This window comes from Microchirus variegatus (assembly GCF_963457635.1).
Source record: "Microchirus variegatus genome assembly, chromosome: 20".
NCBI classification, from domain to species: Eukaryota; Metazoa; Chordata; class Actinopteri; order Pleuronectiformes; family Soleidae; genus Microchirus; species Microchirus variegatus.
In genome coordinates this window covers 394,888-412,174 of record NC_139821.1, presented here as the reverse complement: position 1 = coordinate 412,174, position 17,287 = coordinate 394,888, and the positions used below count along the sequence as shown (strand labels likewise).

At 39.2% G+C, this 17,287-nt stretch overlaps 1 protein-coding gene across 1 annotated transcript; it reads right to left on the bottom strand.

The window, feature by feature from the left end:
* Window positions 1–1,042: 1,042 nt before the first annotated feature.
* Window positions 1,043–13,843, bottom strand: LOC310941499 (uncharacterized protein; the record flags this gene model as incomplete). Its single annotated transcript, XM_083906686.1, has 10 exons — window positions 1,043–1,825; window positions 4,477–4,555; window positions 5,990–6,074; window positions 6,920–7,109; window positions 7,193–7,326; window positions 8,067–8,260; window positions 9,491–9,599; window positions 9,748–9,817; window positions 13,679–13,731; window positions 13,828–13,843. The coding sequence occupies 10 exons, from the start codon at window positions 13,841–13,843 to the stop codon at window positions 1,043–1,045; spliced, it is 1,713 nt and encodes a 570-aa protein (XP_083762812.1).
* Window positions 13,844–17,287: the final 3,444 nt, after the last annotated feature.

The following is a 17,287-nucleotide window of genomic DNA, read 5'->3' as shown; positions in this document are numbered from 1 at the left end:
CCCCCACCTCCACTTTGAGTAAGAACAATTCCACCCCCTCAGACACACACACACACACACACACACTGGAGATCTCACTGGATACCAAGAATAGGAGAGACTTCAATAAAAAAATAAGTTTGTACATAGATGTGTTTTTGACGAGAATTTCCCAGTAAAAGGGAAATTATTTCCTTTATTACATGTTTTTACCTGTTGTTTTACATGATTTGTTATTGCACTGTATTGTAAAATAAAAGCATTATTATTTTTTGCATAATGTGCATATGTAGACAGACAGTAGACGTAGTTTTGTGATGCAAAGCAAGGAACATGTTGTTATATGTTGTTAATTGTTAATTATCATTTTAATTCTTTACAATTCAACACACCACAAAGTGTTTTAACGAGTTATTATATTATTTTGTCTTATTTGTCTCCAAACGTGTGCACAGAGCAGCTGCAGACACATGAAACAGATAATGATCGTGGTGTTTGATAAAAACGTGCTCAAACCTGTTTTCTTTCTTCTTTTTTTTACTGACACTGTTACAATAAACGTCTCAACAAGACAACACAACGTTATCACACATCTTGATAAAGCTGCGCATGCAAAGTACAAGCTAATGAAGCTGTGAGACGATGAAGCTGACAACACTGATCTTCACATTCTCTTTTTTCTATTGATGCACAATGTACAAACTTAGACGTTAGAGCAAAGCAGAAAGATAAAAAAGACGAGAAATGTAAAACAGACTGGAAATAACTGATCTGATTAAGGAAAAAATAAATAAAGCATCGTCTCATCTCTACAAACACACTTTTAGGCAGAACAAAACAAAAGGAGTGTTTCCTTATTCCTTGGAGCAGGAAAAAATGATGATGATGATCAAAAAATTCATTTTGCTTAAACTAACTACCAAAACTGAAAAAAATGATCATGGACGTCTACTGACACAAATAAGCTCTATAAAAATACACTTAGCACTAAAAAAAGTCAAAGATTTACAGTACACAGAATAAAGTGCACAGCTTAACGTTCCACATTGTTAAGCACACATGTTCATGTTGACTGAGGTCCACACAGCTGAGTGTTCTCCTCAATAGTGTTACATATCATCCACTGCTTGACGTAGTTAGAGTTTGAGATGTTGTGCTCCTGAAATAAATCAGCATGTGTGTGATCTCCAGTGTCTGAGTCTGAGGCCGCGGGGCTGCCGCACTCCACGAAACCACTGTCGATGGTGTCCAGGTCCACATGAGGGTAACCGTCCTCCGACTGCCCGTTAGAGGCAAACGAGTCCAGAGAAAGTCTCTCCGGCTCGTGGAGCTGTGGATCAGCAGGTACGTGGTTTTCAGGTTCTGCAAACATCAAACTCTGCCTCTCCAGACCGACCTCTGTGGCGTCCTCTTCAAAGGAGACAAAGCTTTCTCCAGCTCGGTAACTCGTGAGGGAGCTCTGTGACATCACTTCCTCCTCCTCGTCCTCAAACTCCTCCCCAGACAGCGTGACCGTGTGGATGGACACATGTCCAACAGAGTGTCCAGTTCCCTGGGAGGCGTCTTCATCCTGGAACGGCTGCAGCCGCTGGCCGCTGTGAGGCTGGATCACACAGAGGAAAGGACCGCCCACTTTGGCCTCGCCCACTTTGGCCTCGCCCTCTTTGGCCTCGCCCTCTTTGGCCACGCCCTCTTTGGCCTCGCCCTCTTTGGCCCCGCCCTCGTCCTCTCTGGAGCTTTTCTTCTCGTCGCTCCACTGAAGGACGTCCTGGTGCTTTTCGCTCATCGTGTGAACACAAGACTTTGTGTAATAATCGTACTCACTGAACACAGGCTTCACCCATTCCTACAACAGAGCAAAAGGGAGACGTTAACCTTTAACACTGGCATATGAATGTTTAAAGGAATAGTGCAACATTTTGTTCATTGTTGCTCAAATGTCTTCTTGAGCGACCAAGTCTATGAGAGTGACAGCAGGGCAGTGTTTCCCTTTAACCCTGGACCTCAGGGAACACTGTTTCAGATCCTGCTCCAAAACACTGATTCAAACGGTCAGATCGTCATCAAGCTCTGCAGAAGCCTGGTTCATCTGAATCAGGTGTGATGGAGCAGAACATCTCAAACATGCAGGACAGTGTTCCCTGAGGACCAGGGTTGGGAAACGCTGCAGTGGGGTATTGATATTTCTGGTACTTTCTGTCGAGTGCATCCAGAGTCAGATCTAAACATTCAAAACATTCGAAGTGCAAGAGAGAGCTGGGATTATGGCGTCATTATTTTCTCAAAGTATCAGTTTATTGATTGTCCACACAAAGATAATGCAAGGCTGGTACGTTATTTTTTAATTATTTCCCAAAACACTGTTTGTGATAAAATGACGATATGATCAAAAGTTGGACCGCCCCTCATACTGTGGGCTATTCTATGGTCCAGTCCAAATTGTTTGCAATATAGCAATAATGCTAATGAAATGAATGTGTGCCTAATTCAATAACGTGAATCATAATAATGGGAGCATGGATGATGGATGGTAGCTTTATTTTTAAACCCTGGGAATAAACCTGTAAAGTGATGTTCTGCAGCCATCTTTATACCAACAGACAGATCAGTGAAGCTGAAGACACCACATCCTGAGTCAAATGTTAGATCATTTCCATCACTGAGTCATCTCTAATCTGCAATGGGAAGGAAGTCAAACAGAAGCCATGTGCGACTTCAGAGACTGATACCACAGACGAGCGACACCACGGATTTCTCTAAGAGTCTGAACTGGTTTGTAAAATAAAAATATAGACTGAGAGAAATCCTGAAATACTACACACTGCAGACGTGTTACTCACACTTTCACTCTTCAGATTCATCATGATGTCAGTGGATCCATCCAGCAACTACATTTACTGACAACATGTTTTGCCCACTTCACTGTCTTCACTTCAATCCTCTGTTTGGATCCATTATTGTGAACCTGACTTCACTGTTGTGGAGGCCAATCTGAGACTCAACACTGAATTTCCTGTTTGATGAATTTTAATTCTGCAATATTCACACAATCCTGGAGAGCAACGTGAATAAACTACTATATATCAATGACTCTTTGCCACTACTTCCTCTTGGCTTTGTGTTTTATTTGTTATTAATGTGTGATTAACATAGTGCAAGTGTTTGAGGATAATGTAAATATGTAGGTGCACATGAAAAAGCCTCAGTGGTGTCAGTGTGAAAATGTATTTTAGGGATGAATTACATTAACCACAAAATATTGGTATCCGTGTTGGATTTACAATTAAAAAGCATAGTATCCATTTCTACTGCAACATTATGCATGATATGTTGTTAATTTCATTAGAGAAGAGACTGAATGACCTCTGCACTTAAGTGCACACTCACTTATATGTTGTTAAATGAACTTTCTCTCTTTAAAACCTCAGTTTTTCATCTCTTCTCAACCACATGTTTGTTTTTACTGCTTCTTTACTTCAGTATAAACTCTGGTCCTCAGGGAACACTGGTCTGTTTTAGCTGCTCCATCACACCTGATTCACATCAACAGCTCGTTCTCAGGCTTCTGCAGAGCTTGATGATGATCTGATCGTCTGAATCAGGTGTGATGGAGCAGCTAAAATAGACCAGTGTTCCCTGAGGACCAGAGTTAAAGGGAAACTGCTTTACTTTATTCATAACTGTCATTTGTAAATCTGTAAATCACCTACTCACTCAAAGGACGCGTCTTATTTGTACTTCCCCTTACACTGTACTGCACTTTCAGATATTTGATCCAATGGCGCCCTCTGCTGAGCAATGTCTGTAACTGCAGTCCCTCAAAACTTATATTGATGAAGCTCCAGCTGAGAGTAACTGCAAAAACTGTCAAAAGCAAACATTTGTTCATGTCCACACATGAGAGTTGGGGCGTTCTCATACAGGAAAAATAGGTGGGACGGGTTCTTCTTTTTTAGTGTGTTTCTGTTGCAGTGTTACAGCGCCACCTACAGGCCTGTTATAACGTACTGTGGAGTTTAGAGGGGGTTTTCTAGAAGATGAAGCTAGTTCTTGTTAACTCAAACAAATGAGATTGTTTAAGTAAAGTACTGTTTCTGTATAAATGAGGCTTACGACGACAGTATAATCAGCTTTCTTTTGAGGGGCCCCTGAGCTCGAGGTCGACTTCCTGCCTTTTACGCCTCTGCAAACACCTGAAGTAAGATTTTACATAAGGGGAAATCAAATGGAGATGGAAAGATTAGACTTTGTAATTATCAATAGACTTATTTTTAGCCTCACACAATGACACAGAAACAGATGCACCCTGGGTATTTTCCACTGGGGCCAAACCACAGCATGGCAGACAAATGAAGCCCCTTCACACTGAGTCACACACACTGTGAATGAAAGGGGAGTTTCCCTCCAACCCTAACCCTAACCCCCAGGTGTGATGAAAGTCCCCACGAGAGCGACACCTGCTGGGCTAATTTAGAATTACAGTTTGTTTTCTCTCACCTTGAAGTTCCCGTTGTAGTCTTGGTAAAGCGGCTCGAAGAACACATTTGCTTTGGGGATGTACGCGACCACGTGTAACCTGAAACAAATGTATATTTGGATGAATATTTGTACGCATTCTGCAAACAACAAGAGCTGCGAAAGAAAAAGTTTAAGTGCAAGATGAAGTGGTACAAGATGTTATTAGTTGAGCCTTTTGGAGGGTTCCACCAAGAACCCTTTTGGAGGGTTCCACCAAGAACCCTTTATTCAGGAAAGGGCTTTTAAAGGGTTCTCTGGATCAAAATGGTTCTTACTGGAACCATTAGTGTCACCAAGAACCCTTGAAAAACCCTTTCTTCAGAAGCAAATGGTTCCAGGTAGAACCTCAGCCCTTGTAGAAGAACCCTTTTGGGGTTAGGGTTAGTACTCTGACTGACCCTGTGTGAAGATTCTAAGAGTTTATGTACAATCAGTCACTTTGCATCCATCCATCCATCCATTATCTACCGCTTCATCCTCCACCAGAGGGTCACGGGGGGTGCTGTGCCTATCTCAGCAGACATTGGGCGATAGGCAGGGTACACCCTGGACAGTTCGCCAGTCCATCACAGGGCCACATATAGACAAACAACCATTCACACACTCACACCTACGGTCAATTTAGAGTGACCAATTCACTTAATCCCCATATCACATGTTTTTGGACTGTGGGAGGAAGCCGGAGAACCCGGAGAAAACCCACGCACACACGGGGAGAACATGCAAACTCCTTGCAGAAAGGCCCTTGTTCCGAAGTTGTTCCAAACGGGGCTCGAACCCAGGAACCCGGGTCTTCTTGCTGCAAAGGCAAGAGTGCTAACCACTACACCAACCGTGGGCCCTCACTTTGCATCCGTCGATATCAAACCCTCGGCTCAAGCAACGCTAACCAAGCATCAGAACCATACTTTAAAAAAGCCTAAAGTATCAGTTACTCAATATAAATGAATACGTCCTGAATAAAGCATTCATTATCAAGCTTTAGAACTGCATTGATACAAGAAAGCATCTCATATGGTTGTTGGGCTTGTGTGTATGTTGTGTATGTTGTGTATGTTGTGTATGTTGTGTATCTTGTGTACATTCAGGTCTCTGTGATGCTCTGCATGACTTCCTATGTGCACTTCAGCCGCCTCAGTGCAGCGTGCACCTCGAGTGCTGCAGTGGTTAGTGAACATGTGGGAGGTGATGCCAGGAAAGTGCAGATCGAAGCTGTGAGAAGACGCTCGTCATTTACTGGAACACATGGTGATGGTGATGGTGATGGTGATGGTGACCTTACGCGTACATTTACTTTCAATTTAGACTCAGTTCATCTGACATTTTTATGGGACAAAACACAATTGGTGATATTGAGTTCATGTGTAAATGTTCTCCCTGTGTTTGTGGACTTTATCATTGAATGATTTGTTTTTGAAAGCAAGTACTTTACTACTACATTAGTGTACAAAGCCAAACAAAGCCCTGAAGTATGTACAGTATGTATACTCACTGATGTTTACAACAAAACGTCAAGACGAACAGGAAGAGGATGATGAACACTGTGATGAAGATGATCCACTCATATCTAATCATTCCTGTAAAAGACAGAGAGAAAACACATGATATAAACATAACACAAACATTCTTTCTGTCACTCATCACTTGTTGAATGAGGGTTTCATCCCAAAAACACAACTAAATATCTCCACGATCTTTGTCTTTGTCGTTTTGAAAAGGTTTTTGCGTAAACATGATATAATAAATGTCGTCATCCACACAAACACAAACCCTAAAAACAGCTCTAAACGCTGCAGTACCTGTGTCAGGCCTGTAGGTGCTACAGCAAAGGAGTAAATGATGCAAAGACGTCGTTTTGAGAGAGTGAGTTACCCTTGAAATATAATTAAAAATGTCCAGTTCATGATGATACGATAGAAATTCACCATCAACAAAATGCAAATGATTTTTATCTTCTATCAATTGTCAATGAGAACTATCTCACCTCTGAAAGTGGAAGTTACACCTGAACATTTACGTTTGTGTGAATTCTGTGATCTCCAGTTTGTGGAAGATCACTCTTTTTGAATCAGTTCAGTTAAAAATCCTGATATATTTTGGAAAAATGAAGGAGAGATTTTTTGCGCTGGCTGTTTGAAGTATTTTGTATCCTATATGACAAGCCATCTTTATTTGTAGTGTGTGTACTTATTTGTATTGGTTTAGTTGTGTTATGTTGGGTTTTGTGTTACGTCACATCATCACATGGTGATCTGGGAATAACTGAGAAATGATTGTAGTGTCTAATAAGACCATGAGGGGGCACCAGGGTGTTTGACACTGGAATAAACAAATCAATCAATCAATCAATCAATCAATCAATCAACACGAGTGAAAAGCCCCAACAAACTCAAAGGTGAAAGAGTGACTTGTGTAAATGTACCTTCACCCTGTAGAGCAGAAGAGCCAGTTCTCCACTCCACCGTCTCACTCCATTCACTCCACGGACCCTGATAGATGTTTTCAGGACACATTTTGGCCTGAACGTCCACAGTGTAGTTGATGTGTGTTTGGAGTTTGCTGTTGTGTACCTGGATGAACTTTGTCTCCATGAAGAGAGAATGAACTGGATCCTGGGTCAGGAAACAGTGGACGACTGAGTCAACAGTGAAATACGTGGTCACGTCCTTCATATCTTTGTTCTCACTCACGTTACCTTGAACAAGGCTTTGCTCTCTCTGACACGAAGTCTGTAGGTGACACAGTCGTTGTGGTTGTTTGTCGCCCAGCTGATGTTGTAGAAGTCGTCACTGAGCTTCACCTGGACGTTGAACGGAGGCTGAGGTTTCACTGCAAACGGGTAAAAGAGAGATATGAAAGAATGAAGAGTTTTAATACCGTTACAATATAAAATACTTCAATTATGTGCAATTAATCGGCAAATATTTCCACAGACTTACAGTCTGTAACTGAAAAAGGAACAGGCTGAAGCCGAGGCTTGTGTTTACTTATCCTGTACAAACCATAAAATAACCCAAAATATCAGTAACACAATGAAGAAGAAAAACTAAAATTTACTCAATTTACACAATTTCACTTCATCACCAAGTCCATTCCATAATTTAACTCCCAAAAATGAAACACATCTATGTTTAGATATGAAAGTGAAAATGCACGTTTGGTATAATGTATGGTATCATCTTCATAGCTTTATTCTCGATTTGAAGAGTGATTCTGGTGATGATGCTGAGGTTCTGCTGCTAAACAACCAGATGACAAAGGAAGGAACAACGATTAACTGAATCCAAACCTGAAGAAACTGTTCTCTGTGATGTCATGTATGGTCATAAGTGAACTACAGCTGTAGGAGATGCTTGCAAACACCTATAAATGTATATATTTTTTTGGGTTATGATAGGGTTTTGTAGGCTAACCCCTAAATTTGAACCCTAACCCTAAAAGTTCTTAGCTTGTACTGGTACTGATGAAAGTAAACTAACATTATGTTTTCTCCGTATGACACTGATGATACGTGGTCAGTGTGTGATCTTCCTATCTCGTCAGATCTTGTTAGCGTTAGCTCAACTTACCCACATCACTCAGAGCCCAGCTGGACGACTCACTGCTCATCATTGTTACTCCGTGGTTCTGGTGAGAGGCTGTAGCTCGACACATGGTCCCGATGGAGGCCACTTCATAGAGGTTCTCCATGTGCATGATGCACCAGGACTGAGGCAGAGTGACCTCACAGCTGCTGTTCACCTCCTCTTCATAATCTTCATTACTGAAACAAAGGAGTGACATCTCTTCACCAACCTTATATCTTATTATCGTCTGTTAATGACATAATTTAGCATATTTTTACAAATAACCAGGAAAATAAAATCTGACACAGCAGCAGTAATTTCCCAGAGAAATGATGTATTCTCACAAACCCATGCTGCAAAAACAGCACAACTAAAAATAAGACATATTTTCTTGAATTGATTTTAATTTTCTTGTTGCAAATTTAACTGGACTTGTTTTCTTAAACGAGTTAATTCTGCAGTTTAAGACTGAAACGTGCGTTAAACTGTAAACAAAGAGGCCAACGCTCAATAAAAGAGGCCAAACATTTAAGGAAATATATTAACTTAAATAGCATAAGTCTATATTTGCACACAGTCATCAGTAATATTGTGATTCAGTTCACTGACCAATTTTACTTTAAGTCTAAGTGGATAAAAATAACTTAAAATCAAACCAATTTCCTCACAAATGTAAAATAAAATTAGTCTTAAATCTGCCACGAGAAGATTTTTCTGAAAATGTGATTATTATTTTTTCCTTTCCAGGGTTATTTCTTTCCTTTTAGACATAATAATAATAATAATAATAATAAAAAATCCCAGATTTCCCAGAAATTAGGCTTTTGTTTGTTACTTTCTTTAAAATCTATGTTTGCAGTTTTATTACTGACGTCAACATATAACACGTTGTAGCATCAACTCAATCATAGGAAATGGAAATCAGTTAGAGTTAGTATTGTGCTGGATAATCAAAAATTAAAAATGATTCAGTCTTTATTTAAAGTAGGAAGTTACAGCTGATATTCTCAGATTCCATTGTTTTTTGTGTCGTACTGTGAACAGATCACAATCATTTCTAATATAATTCCATGTTGCATAGTTTAAAACATCTTACACAGTGATTACCTTAACAAGGTTAGTGAATATGTTGAGATTAGCTCAGCTCACCCTGTGACCCTCAGGATAAAGTGGTAGAAATAATAATCAGCTTGTTTTAGATGATTGCATTAGTTAAGCGTAATTAAAATAATGTAATCTGCAGCTTTAAGTTCAGCACCTTACAGTGTTTATGGGGCTTTAGTCTGTCATCATCATCAATCTAAAACATATACTGTAATTAGTACACCAATAACACAATGAAAATCAACATGAAGATGTACTAACAGTATTACAGTATTACATTAGTACATTAGTACATTAGCAGAGATGTAAAGAACACGTTGTACCTGCAGCTGACGTAGAGTCGGACAGGAAACGTCGGCACTGAGCCTGAACACGAACAGTTGAGTGAGACGTCATAGTCCGTGGAACAGGAGACGTTACAGAAAGATGTGACTGTAGAGGATTTAAAGACAATTGATGAAGTTAATCAAGGTTTATTTATGCAGATTTAATGGATCAGGTAACAAGGAAGTCATGAATAAATGAGCTTAAAGAAAGACAGAGTTCAGTGGAAAAGCAGTTTTCTGATGAGACGACTTACCACGAGGAATCCACAGAGTGAAGCTCCACAATAAAACTAAACACACATGTGTGAGCGTCATGACAGTGACCTGAAACACACACATATTCATGTGTTACAAATGGGTTTTTACATAAAAGGAAAGAGTTCAATACTCAACAATAAAAAGAACATTAACACCATTCTTTAAATACATCCATAAATAAAGCATACATTTTAATTAGTGAATTTAATTAGTCCACTCCTAATCTGTCTAACATTTAAAAATGTATATTCAACCTGTTTTTCTTTTACAAATATTTAAAATGTTTTAAAAAATAATGGTCTTACCTTGATTTAAAAAAATAAAAAAATAAAATAAAAATAATAATAATTGTGCCACTCTTTAAGTCACAGTCGATCTGAGTCACTGATGTGTGTGTGAGAGCGTTTAGAGGAACATGGTTCAGTCCGTGTCACAGTGAAGGCGTCACAGTCACTGTAGTGACTCAGGATGTGGTTTCAGAACCTGTGTGTGTGTGTGTGTGTCTGTGTGTGTGTGTGTGTGTGTGTGTGTGCGCACGTTTCCATCAAACGCACGTCAGCTGCTATGAATTAGAGAGTTAGAGAGAGTGAGACGAGAGGAAAATTAAATGATCATCTCCAAAATAATAGCAATAATAATAGTAAAAGATGGATGAACAGCACTTGTGTTGTATGACAATTTAAAAACAACAAATTAAAAAAATACAACACAAAGAACAAGAGCGCCACAGTTTTGCAGTTAAAATAACACAGTTGACACTGAACCTATTTTTCAGTCATTTCTTAACCTATAGAACACTGTCACTGACGCCGGGTTAGATAATAAATACACCCAATGAAAAGTACTTGTTATCAAAATACATCAAAACATGACAAATTTGAGTCGTGCTCTTTTATTTTAAACTGTGTCATATCTAACAAAATCAAAGAAAAGCATCATGAGGGGACAAATATAAAAATGCTCCAAAATGACTGGAAAAAACAAATAAATAATGAAGATGAAAACTTGGTTTGAATGAAAATCACATATATTTTTTTGGGTGAAAACCACCTGACAATGATATTCTAGGGTTTTTATTGATGTAAAATGATCACAACATGTTTTTAAACTGACTCAAACCTTGACTCCACTTTCATTCCTGAGATGATTGTAAATACTGACATAAAGAAGGTTTTTCTAAGATCTGCAGAAAAAGACCCTGATCACACTTTTATCAGGGCTTTTCTGGAAGTTCCAGCAGAAAATGTTCTGTTTGAAGATGAATGAGTCATCTGTGTGTGTGTGTGTGTGTGTGTGTGTGTGTGTGAAGCCCCTCTCTGCTCATATTTAATCATCTAATTAATTCAACTTCTTCAACATGTAGAAAAAACCAAACTGTTTCCAAAACAACAGACGTCTGACATTAAAAAAAGTCAAAATCCATTCAACATATGAACAATTTCACAGCAGTAAAACACAACAGTATAATGTAGTGAACATGAAAAACATGATGTAGGTAAAAGTTTGTGTGTGAACGTCACTGTGATGGTGTTTGTTAGTCAGAGCTAAAGGTCGAGCTGCACAAATGCAAATTAACTCAGCTTTGAAAGACATTTGATTCACTAACTAAAGCACAAACAGAATAATAATAATCATATATTCAGCGATGACAGTAAAATCACTATATGATTCCATATAAAATATAAAATGACATAAAGAGCCAACACATATTCTTCAGATGTCTGAATATTACTGACTGAAGTCATCGTCTCTGTGACTTTACTGGCAGACCTTGATCCAGTCATAGTGAGCGTCTGTGTTTCAAGGAACTGTGAACTTTTCTCTGTCTGACACACAAACACTGATTAGACTTCAGTGAATTTAACTTCAAATCAGTTTTGTTATTCACAGAATATGCATTAATTTAACTTTAACTTCTAACCGTGCAGCTAATGCTAACCTTTTCTTTGACACGACACAATTATGATCTTTATTTGTTCTGTGATGAAGTTCTGCAGAATCTCCACACAACAACACGTCTAGAAAATCTCACAATGTGACGGAATCATTTGAACTCATAATCAGGTCATTTCAGTAAAAACCTGGATGATTCCACTTCTTACACACGGTACAGTTTAGACTCAGCAGATTTAGAAACGCTCACTCATGCTTCCTCTCAGATATGATGAGGAATCGCTGCGTATGAAATACGCAGCGATTATTAAGAGACAGATCAGGGTTTATATGAGGAACTGAGTTGACACTGACTCCACTGAGTCTGAGATGCAGCTTCAACATGAACCGACTCACTGAAAACATGAAGGAAACAAAAGCCTCATGAAGTAAAGTCTGTGATTTCTCAGGCATTTTATTTCTCCCATTAAACAGCCAAGGTTTAGGGTCATGGTTCCAGTGTTAAAATGCAGCTCAACGGTGGGAAAAGGTAGAGAAAGTCATATCATAGACTTGAGTCTGACTCATATCAGGCACAAACTGCAGATCCTCCTTACATCAGTTACAGAGACGTTTAAGATGCTCCAGTTAAAACAGGCAGATGTTTTTTAATATGAGCCTAAAATCTGCAAAGAAAGAGCTGAGTCATGATTTAACAAAGTCATGACATAACAACATGGCCTAGCATAATGTAATGCTACATAATATAACGTGGCAATGCATAGCCTAACCCTAACCTAACCCAAACCTAACCCAAACCTAACCCTAACCTAACCCTGCATAGCATAACAAGAACATTAAAATGAATGTGGATATTATAACAATCTCTGAGCTACAATTAATTTGCACAAAAATCAACCAAATATTTAATTTGCCTTAAAATATTTGCCTTACAGCTACATATGATATAATAATATAAACAGCTTTAGGGTTTTTCCCCTGATAACAGTGAAGTGGAGGAATGTACTGGAATTTTTTGGGGGTTTAAACCAGGAGAATATGAGTATTAATGTGTGAGCTTTAACACCAAAGTGTGTTGATGTGATGAGCAGTAATGACTGTCACACACACACACACACACACACACACACACACACACACACACACACACACACACACACACACACACACACACACACACACACACACACACACACACACACACACACACACACACACACACACACACACACACTATGCATTATCTCTAACCTTAACTTTACCACAATGCTACACTTATATAAGATATATATATATATATATATATATATATATATATATATATACAAATACAAGTACTGGTACACACAGCCTTATGAACAGGAAACAGGCCTGAATATAAATACACATCACCAGAGTAACTTTAGGGGAACTCTATCTATCTATATATATTTGCTCTTCTTCTTCCTTCACTTTCCGCATCATCGACTGATTTAAAGTCGATTCTGAATCAAATGTCTATTTTTGGGCGAGTTTCTGTTTCTGCACAGAAGAAACAAATCAAAAGTGAAAGAACATCTGGACCAGCTGACGACAGCTTCAGTTCAGACACTCAACAACAAACATGATGTTTTCTGTTTGATGATTAAACCTGGATTTGAATTAAACTACAGAATTAGTTCACATTCACATTTTCACACTCGTATATTTTAATCACCTCACTTTTTTTGAGAAACAAACAACAACAGAAAACAGAAATTCAAATCTGAAATTGAAAACTTTTGATTGAGTTTACTTTTTATTCCAAACTGAGTCAGTGACTAACGTTTAAGAGTAAACATAAGAACACGTGTTAATTATCCTGTAGATCAGTGATGACTGAATCATCTCCTTCTGCAGATGCAGTTCTTCAATGTGATCTGATGTGTAAACACTGAAACACTCACAGTTTGAGGATATGGTCAAAGTAAAGAGAGAAAGACGCTCACACACAAGCTGATGATGGAGGAACTGAGTCCTTATAGAGGATGAAGTTAAAGGTAACACTTCACATACTTTGTAGAAGGTGATGGAGCTGACGTGGTCCAGTGGAACAGCTTCAAAGGTCACTGTTCGTGGGTAAGGAGAGGACACAACACTTCATATTAGATGTGAATCTTAAATTATGATCTTGTGAAATATTGTGGTTAATATCACACGTTTACACTCATGTGTCCTCATGTTATATCACTCAATAATAAAGGTTTATAAAATCAATTTACATCAATATAAAATCCGTCCATTTCAACCTCATTTTTAGAAACATGTACAACAGTTTCAGTGAGTTGCAGTAGCATATTTAGTCCACTGGAGGGCAGTATAAATAGCTTTGCTTCTGGTGCCGTAACTGAACTGTATTTGCACTTCCTGTTTTTTATTGTTTTATCCTCATAAAATAGTTGAATTGTGCAGTGACTACATACACACTACACTACATTTATTCACTTTACATGTGACTGTAAAGCTTTTTAGCCTTTAGTTAATCTACTCTAAACTAAAGGTTTATCATATCACAAAGATATTTATTTGTCCATTGTGGTCCACAGACCTTATATCTTCATCTTATATATGTATATACATATATATATGTATATACATATATATATATATATATATATATATACATATGTATATATATATATATACATATATATGTATATATGTATATATATCACTGTAATCTTACACACTGGTCGTCTTCTGGTCCTGGATTCTGATCAAAACAAACAAAGATGTAAACAGTAAGAACCTGTCATCACTCTACAGCAAAACTCTACAACATGTGTGTATGTGACCTTTGTGGGTGTTCCTGAGGGTATGAGTGTGTGTGTGTGTGTGTGTGTGTGTGTGTGTGTGTGTGTTGAGAGGGTTCCGTCCCTCTGGAGTTTTGCTTCCTCTCGTCGACTTGTTCAGTGAAGTGACCCGAACACTGAAGCAAAGTGCTGGATTAGTCTTCACCATGAGGACAGGGAGGTCACTGGTGTGTGTGTGTGTGTGTGTGTGTATGATCTTGTCTTTCTATGCTTGTGTGGACCACCACCTGAAAAAACACCTTTGTTGTGGGGACATTTTTCCATGTGAGGACATTGGGCCCAGTCCTGAACATGGTCCCCACAATGTGGTAAAGACATGTAAATGTGTGTGTGTGTGTGTGTGTATGACCTTGTCTTTCTATCGCTGTGTGGACCACTGCCTGGCAAAACACCTTTGTTGTGGGGACATTTTCACTTGTGGGGACATTATGCCTGATACAGAACATGATCTCGACAATGTGGTAAAGACACGTGTGTGTGTGTGTGTGTGTGTGTGTTGGGGTGTGTGTGTGTGTGTGATAGAGTTGGGGGAAGGTTGGACTGTGTGTTTTGCAGCTGTGTGTGTGCTTGTCTATGTCTGAGTGAATAAGGGAGAAAAGTGTGTGTGTGTGTGTGTGTGTGGTGATGGGGGGGGGGGGAGGTTGAAAAGTGTTGAAGCATAAAATCCTCTCTCTCTCTCTCTCTCTCTCTCTCTCTCTCTCTCTCTCTCTCTCTCTCTCTCTCTCTCTCTCTCTCTCTCTCTCTCTCTCTCTCTCTCTCTCTCTCTCTCTGTTGCAGGGCCAGACACAGCTACAGCAATTTGTGCGATTTCACAGCTCAGTGGATCCTTAAAAGTCTGACAGCATTGTGTGTGTGTGTGTGTGTGTGTGTGGGTGTGTGTGTGTGTGTGTGTGGGGAGGGGGGGGATGAGGGGGTTGAAGGAATGAGTGCAGAGATGGACGAGTGTAGAGTGTAACAGGGACAGTGCAGGTGTCACCTGAAACAATGAGGTGATACAATTACACAAACTTTATTTGTGTTAGTGTTGTTTGTTTTCTAAAAACAACAATTATGAATAAAGTGAAGCAGTTTCCCTTTAACTCTGGTCTTCAGTGAACACTGGTCTGTTTTAGCTGCTCTAACACACCTGATTCAGACGATCAGATCATCATCAAACTGCAGAAGCCTCATAACGAGCTGTTGATGTGAATCAGGTGTTAGAGCAGGAAAGTGTTCTGAAGACCAGAGTTAAAGGAAAACACTGAAGTTCAAGCCTTAGAAACTAAGATCTTTCTCTTAATCAATGCTTGTCATGTTCAGGTGTTGCAGAGAGAATTAAAGTTAATCCACATATTTAACATATTTAGTTCTATTCTTTTATTGTGTACATAAGTATAAGCATATATAGTATTTTACTTTGTCTTGCATTCTAAATGTAGTCAAAGTATTTAATTATCTTGTATTTAAACACAGACTTGATTATTCTCTAAAAATCTGTCTTTGAAAGTTCTTTCCACCTCATCAGATTTGAATCCACCCTTAAATTAAGCTCCATATTGGGTGGTCATTAGTTTGATGGGCACATGACTTACAACCTTCCCAAAGGGGTCGTGACCTTTGAGGACCACCGGCGACCTCAGACAAACCTCAACGCCGCCTCCATATAAAGTGTTTATTTCCTATTTTGTCATTCAAACTCTCACGTCTTTGTCTGCGTCTCTTGACCTCGTCTCGGTGATTTGAAAACACGGCGACGCAGCGGCGGGAAAGTCGTCTTCTTACCAAGGTCATTCAGGAACGTGACCACATGCTAACGCTGGGACAGACTGTTGTGAAACACCTGAAGACAGAAGAGAAACCTGCACTGCAGCAGATGATAGACCAGAGTGATTCAAAGTGTGTGTGTGAGTGCTCTCGTGACAACAGATTTCACCTGAGTGCTTTGTTTTGGTCGTGGGGTCAAGAGAGAGTCGTCGTAGGAGGGAGTTTTCCTCGGCTGAGGGGGATCAGGACATCTGCACAGGCTTTGAGGAGGTCAGGAACAGGACAGGAACCAGTCTTAATCCTCACTGTTTGGTCTGCAGGAGAGGATTTGGACCTCTGCTCTGTCCCACACACACACACACAGTAGCTAATTGAGCGTATACTTCCATGTAAAAAGCCCTGCATGCTTTCACAGCCTTTGAAGTCTGACCAGGAAATCCCTTTTTACTACAGCTGCTATCATCAGCTATAGCTGCTGTAGGATTATCCACATCCTCCAACATATATGTCGCTTTTTTATCACTTACTGTATAAACTGTGAGGATCAGATGAGCAGAAGAGTTCAAGTGAACGGAAACTCAGTGTGAAGGAACCAGAGGTTATTTAAGTCCTCACATTTACCCGAATTTAATAAAACACAGGACACAACGGTCAGACCTGGCATCCTGTGAGGTTTATCTGCTGCTGCTTTAACGTTTGATCAACTACGACTCACTGAATACTTCTGTACACATTAAAGATCACAGTAGATCCACAGTTTCCATGTTTTAAAGTCTCTTAAATCACTATCTCACTCTTTCTGATGCCCAATGTACAATTCTGCAGTTTGTCTACATGTCTAAATCCATGTGTGTTTGGCTGATTATATGTTTGTGTTAACAAGCAGCTGAACATGTGTACCTAATAATGTGACCTGGAAGAAAATCTAAATGAAATGACATTTAAATATGGTCTGTTTTGACCAAAGCTCCCTTTATACTACAGTTTTTGCCATTCACTCACACACACAGTGCATCTATCATATATATATTTCATGAGCCTAAAACACACCTGTGTTATATTCATGTTT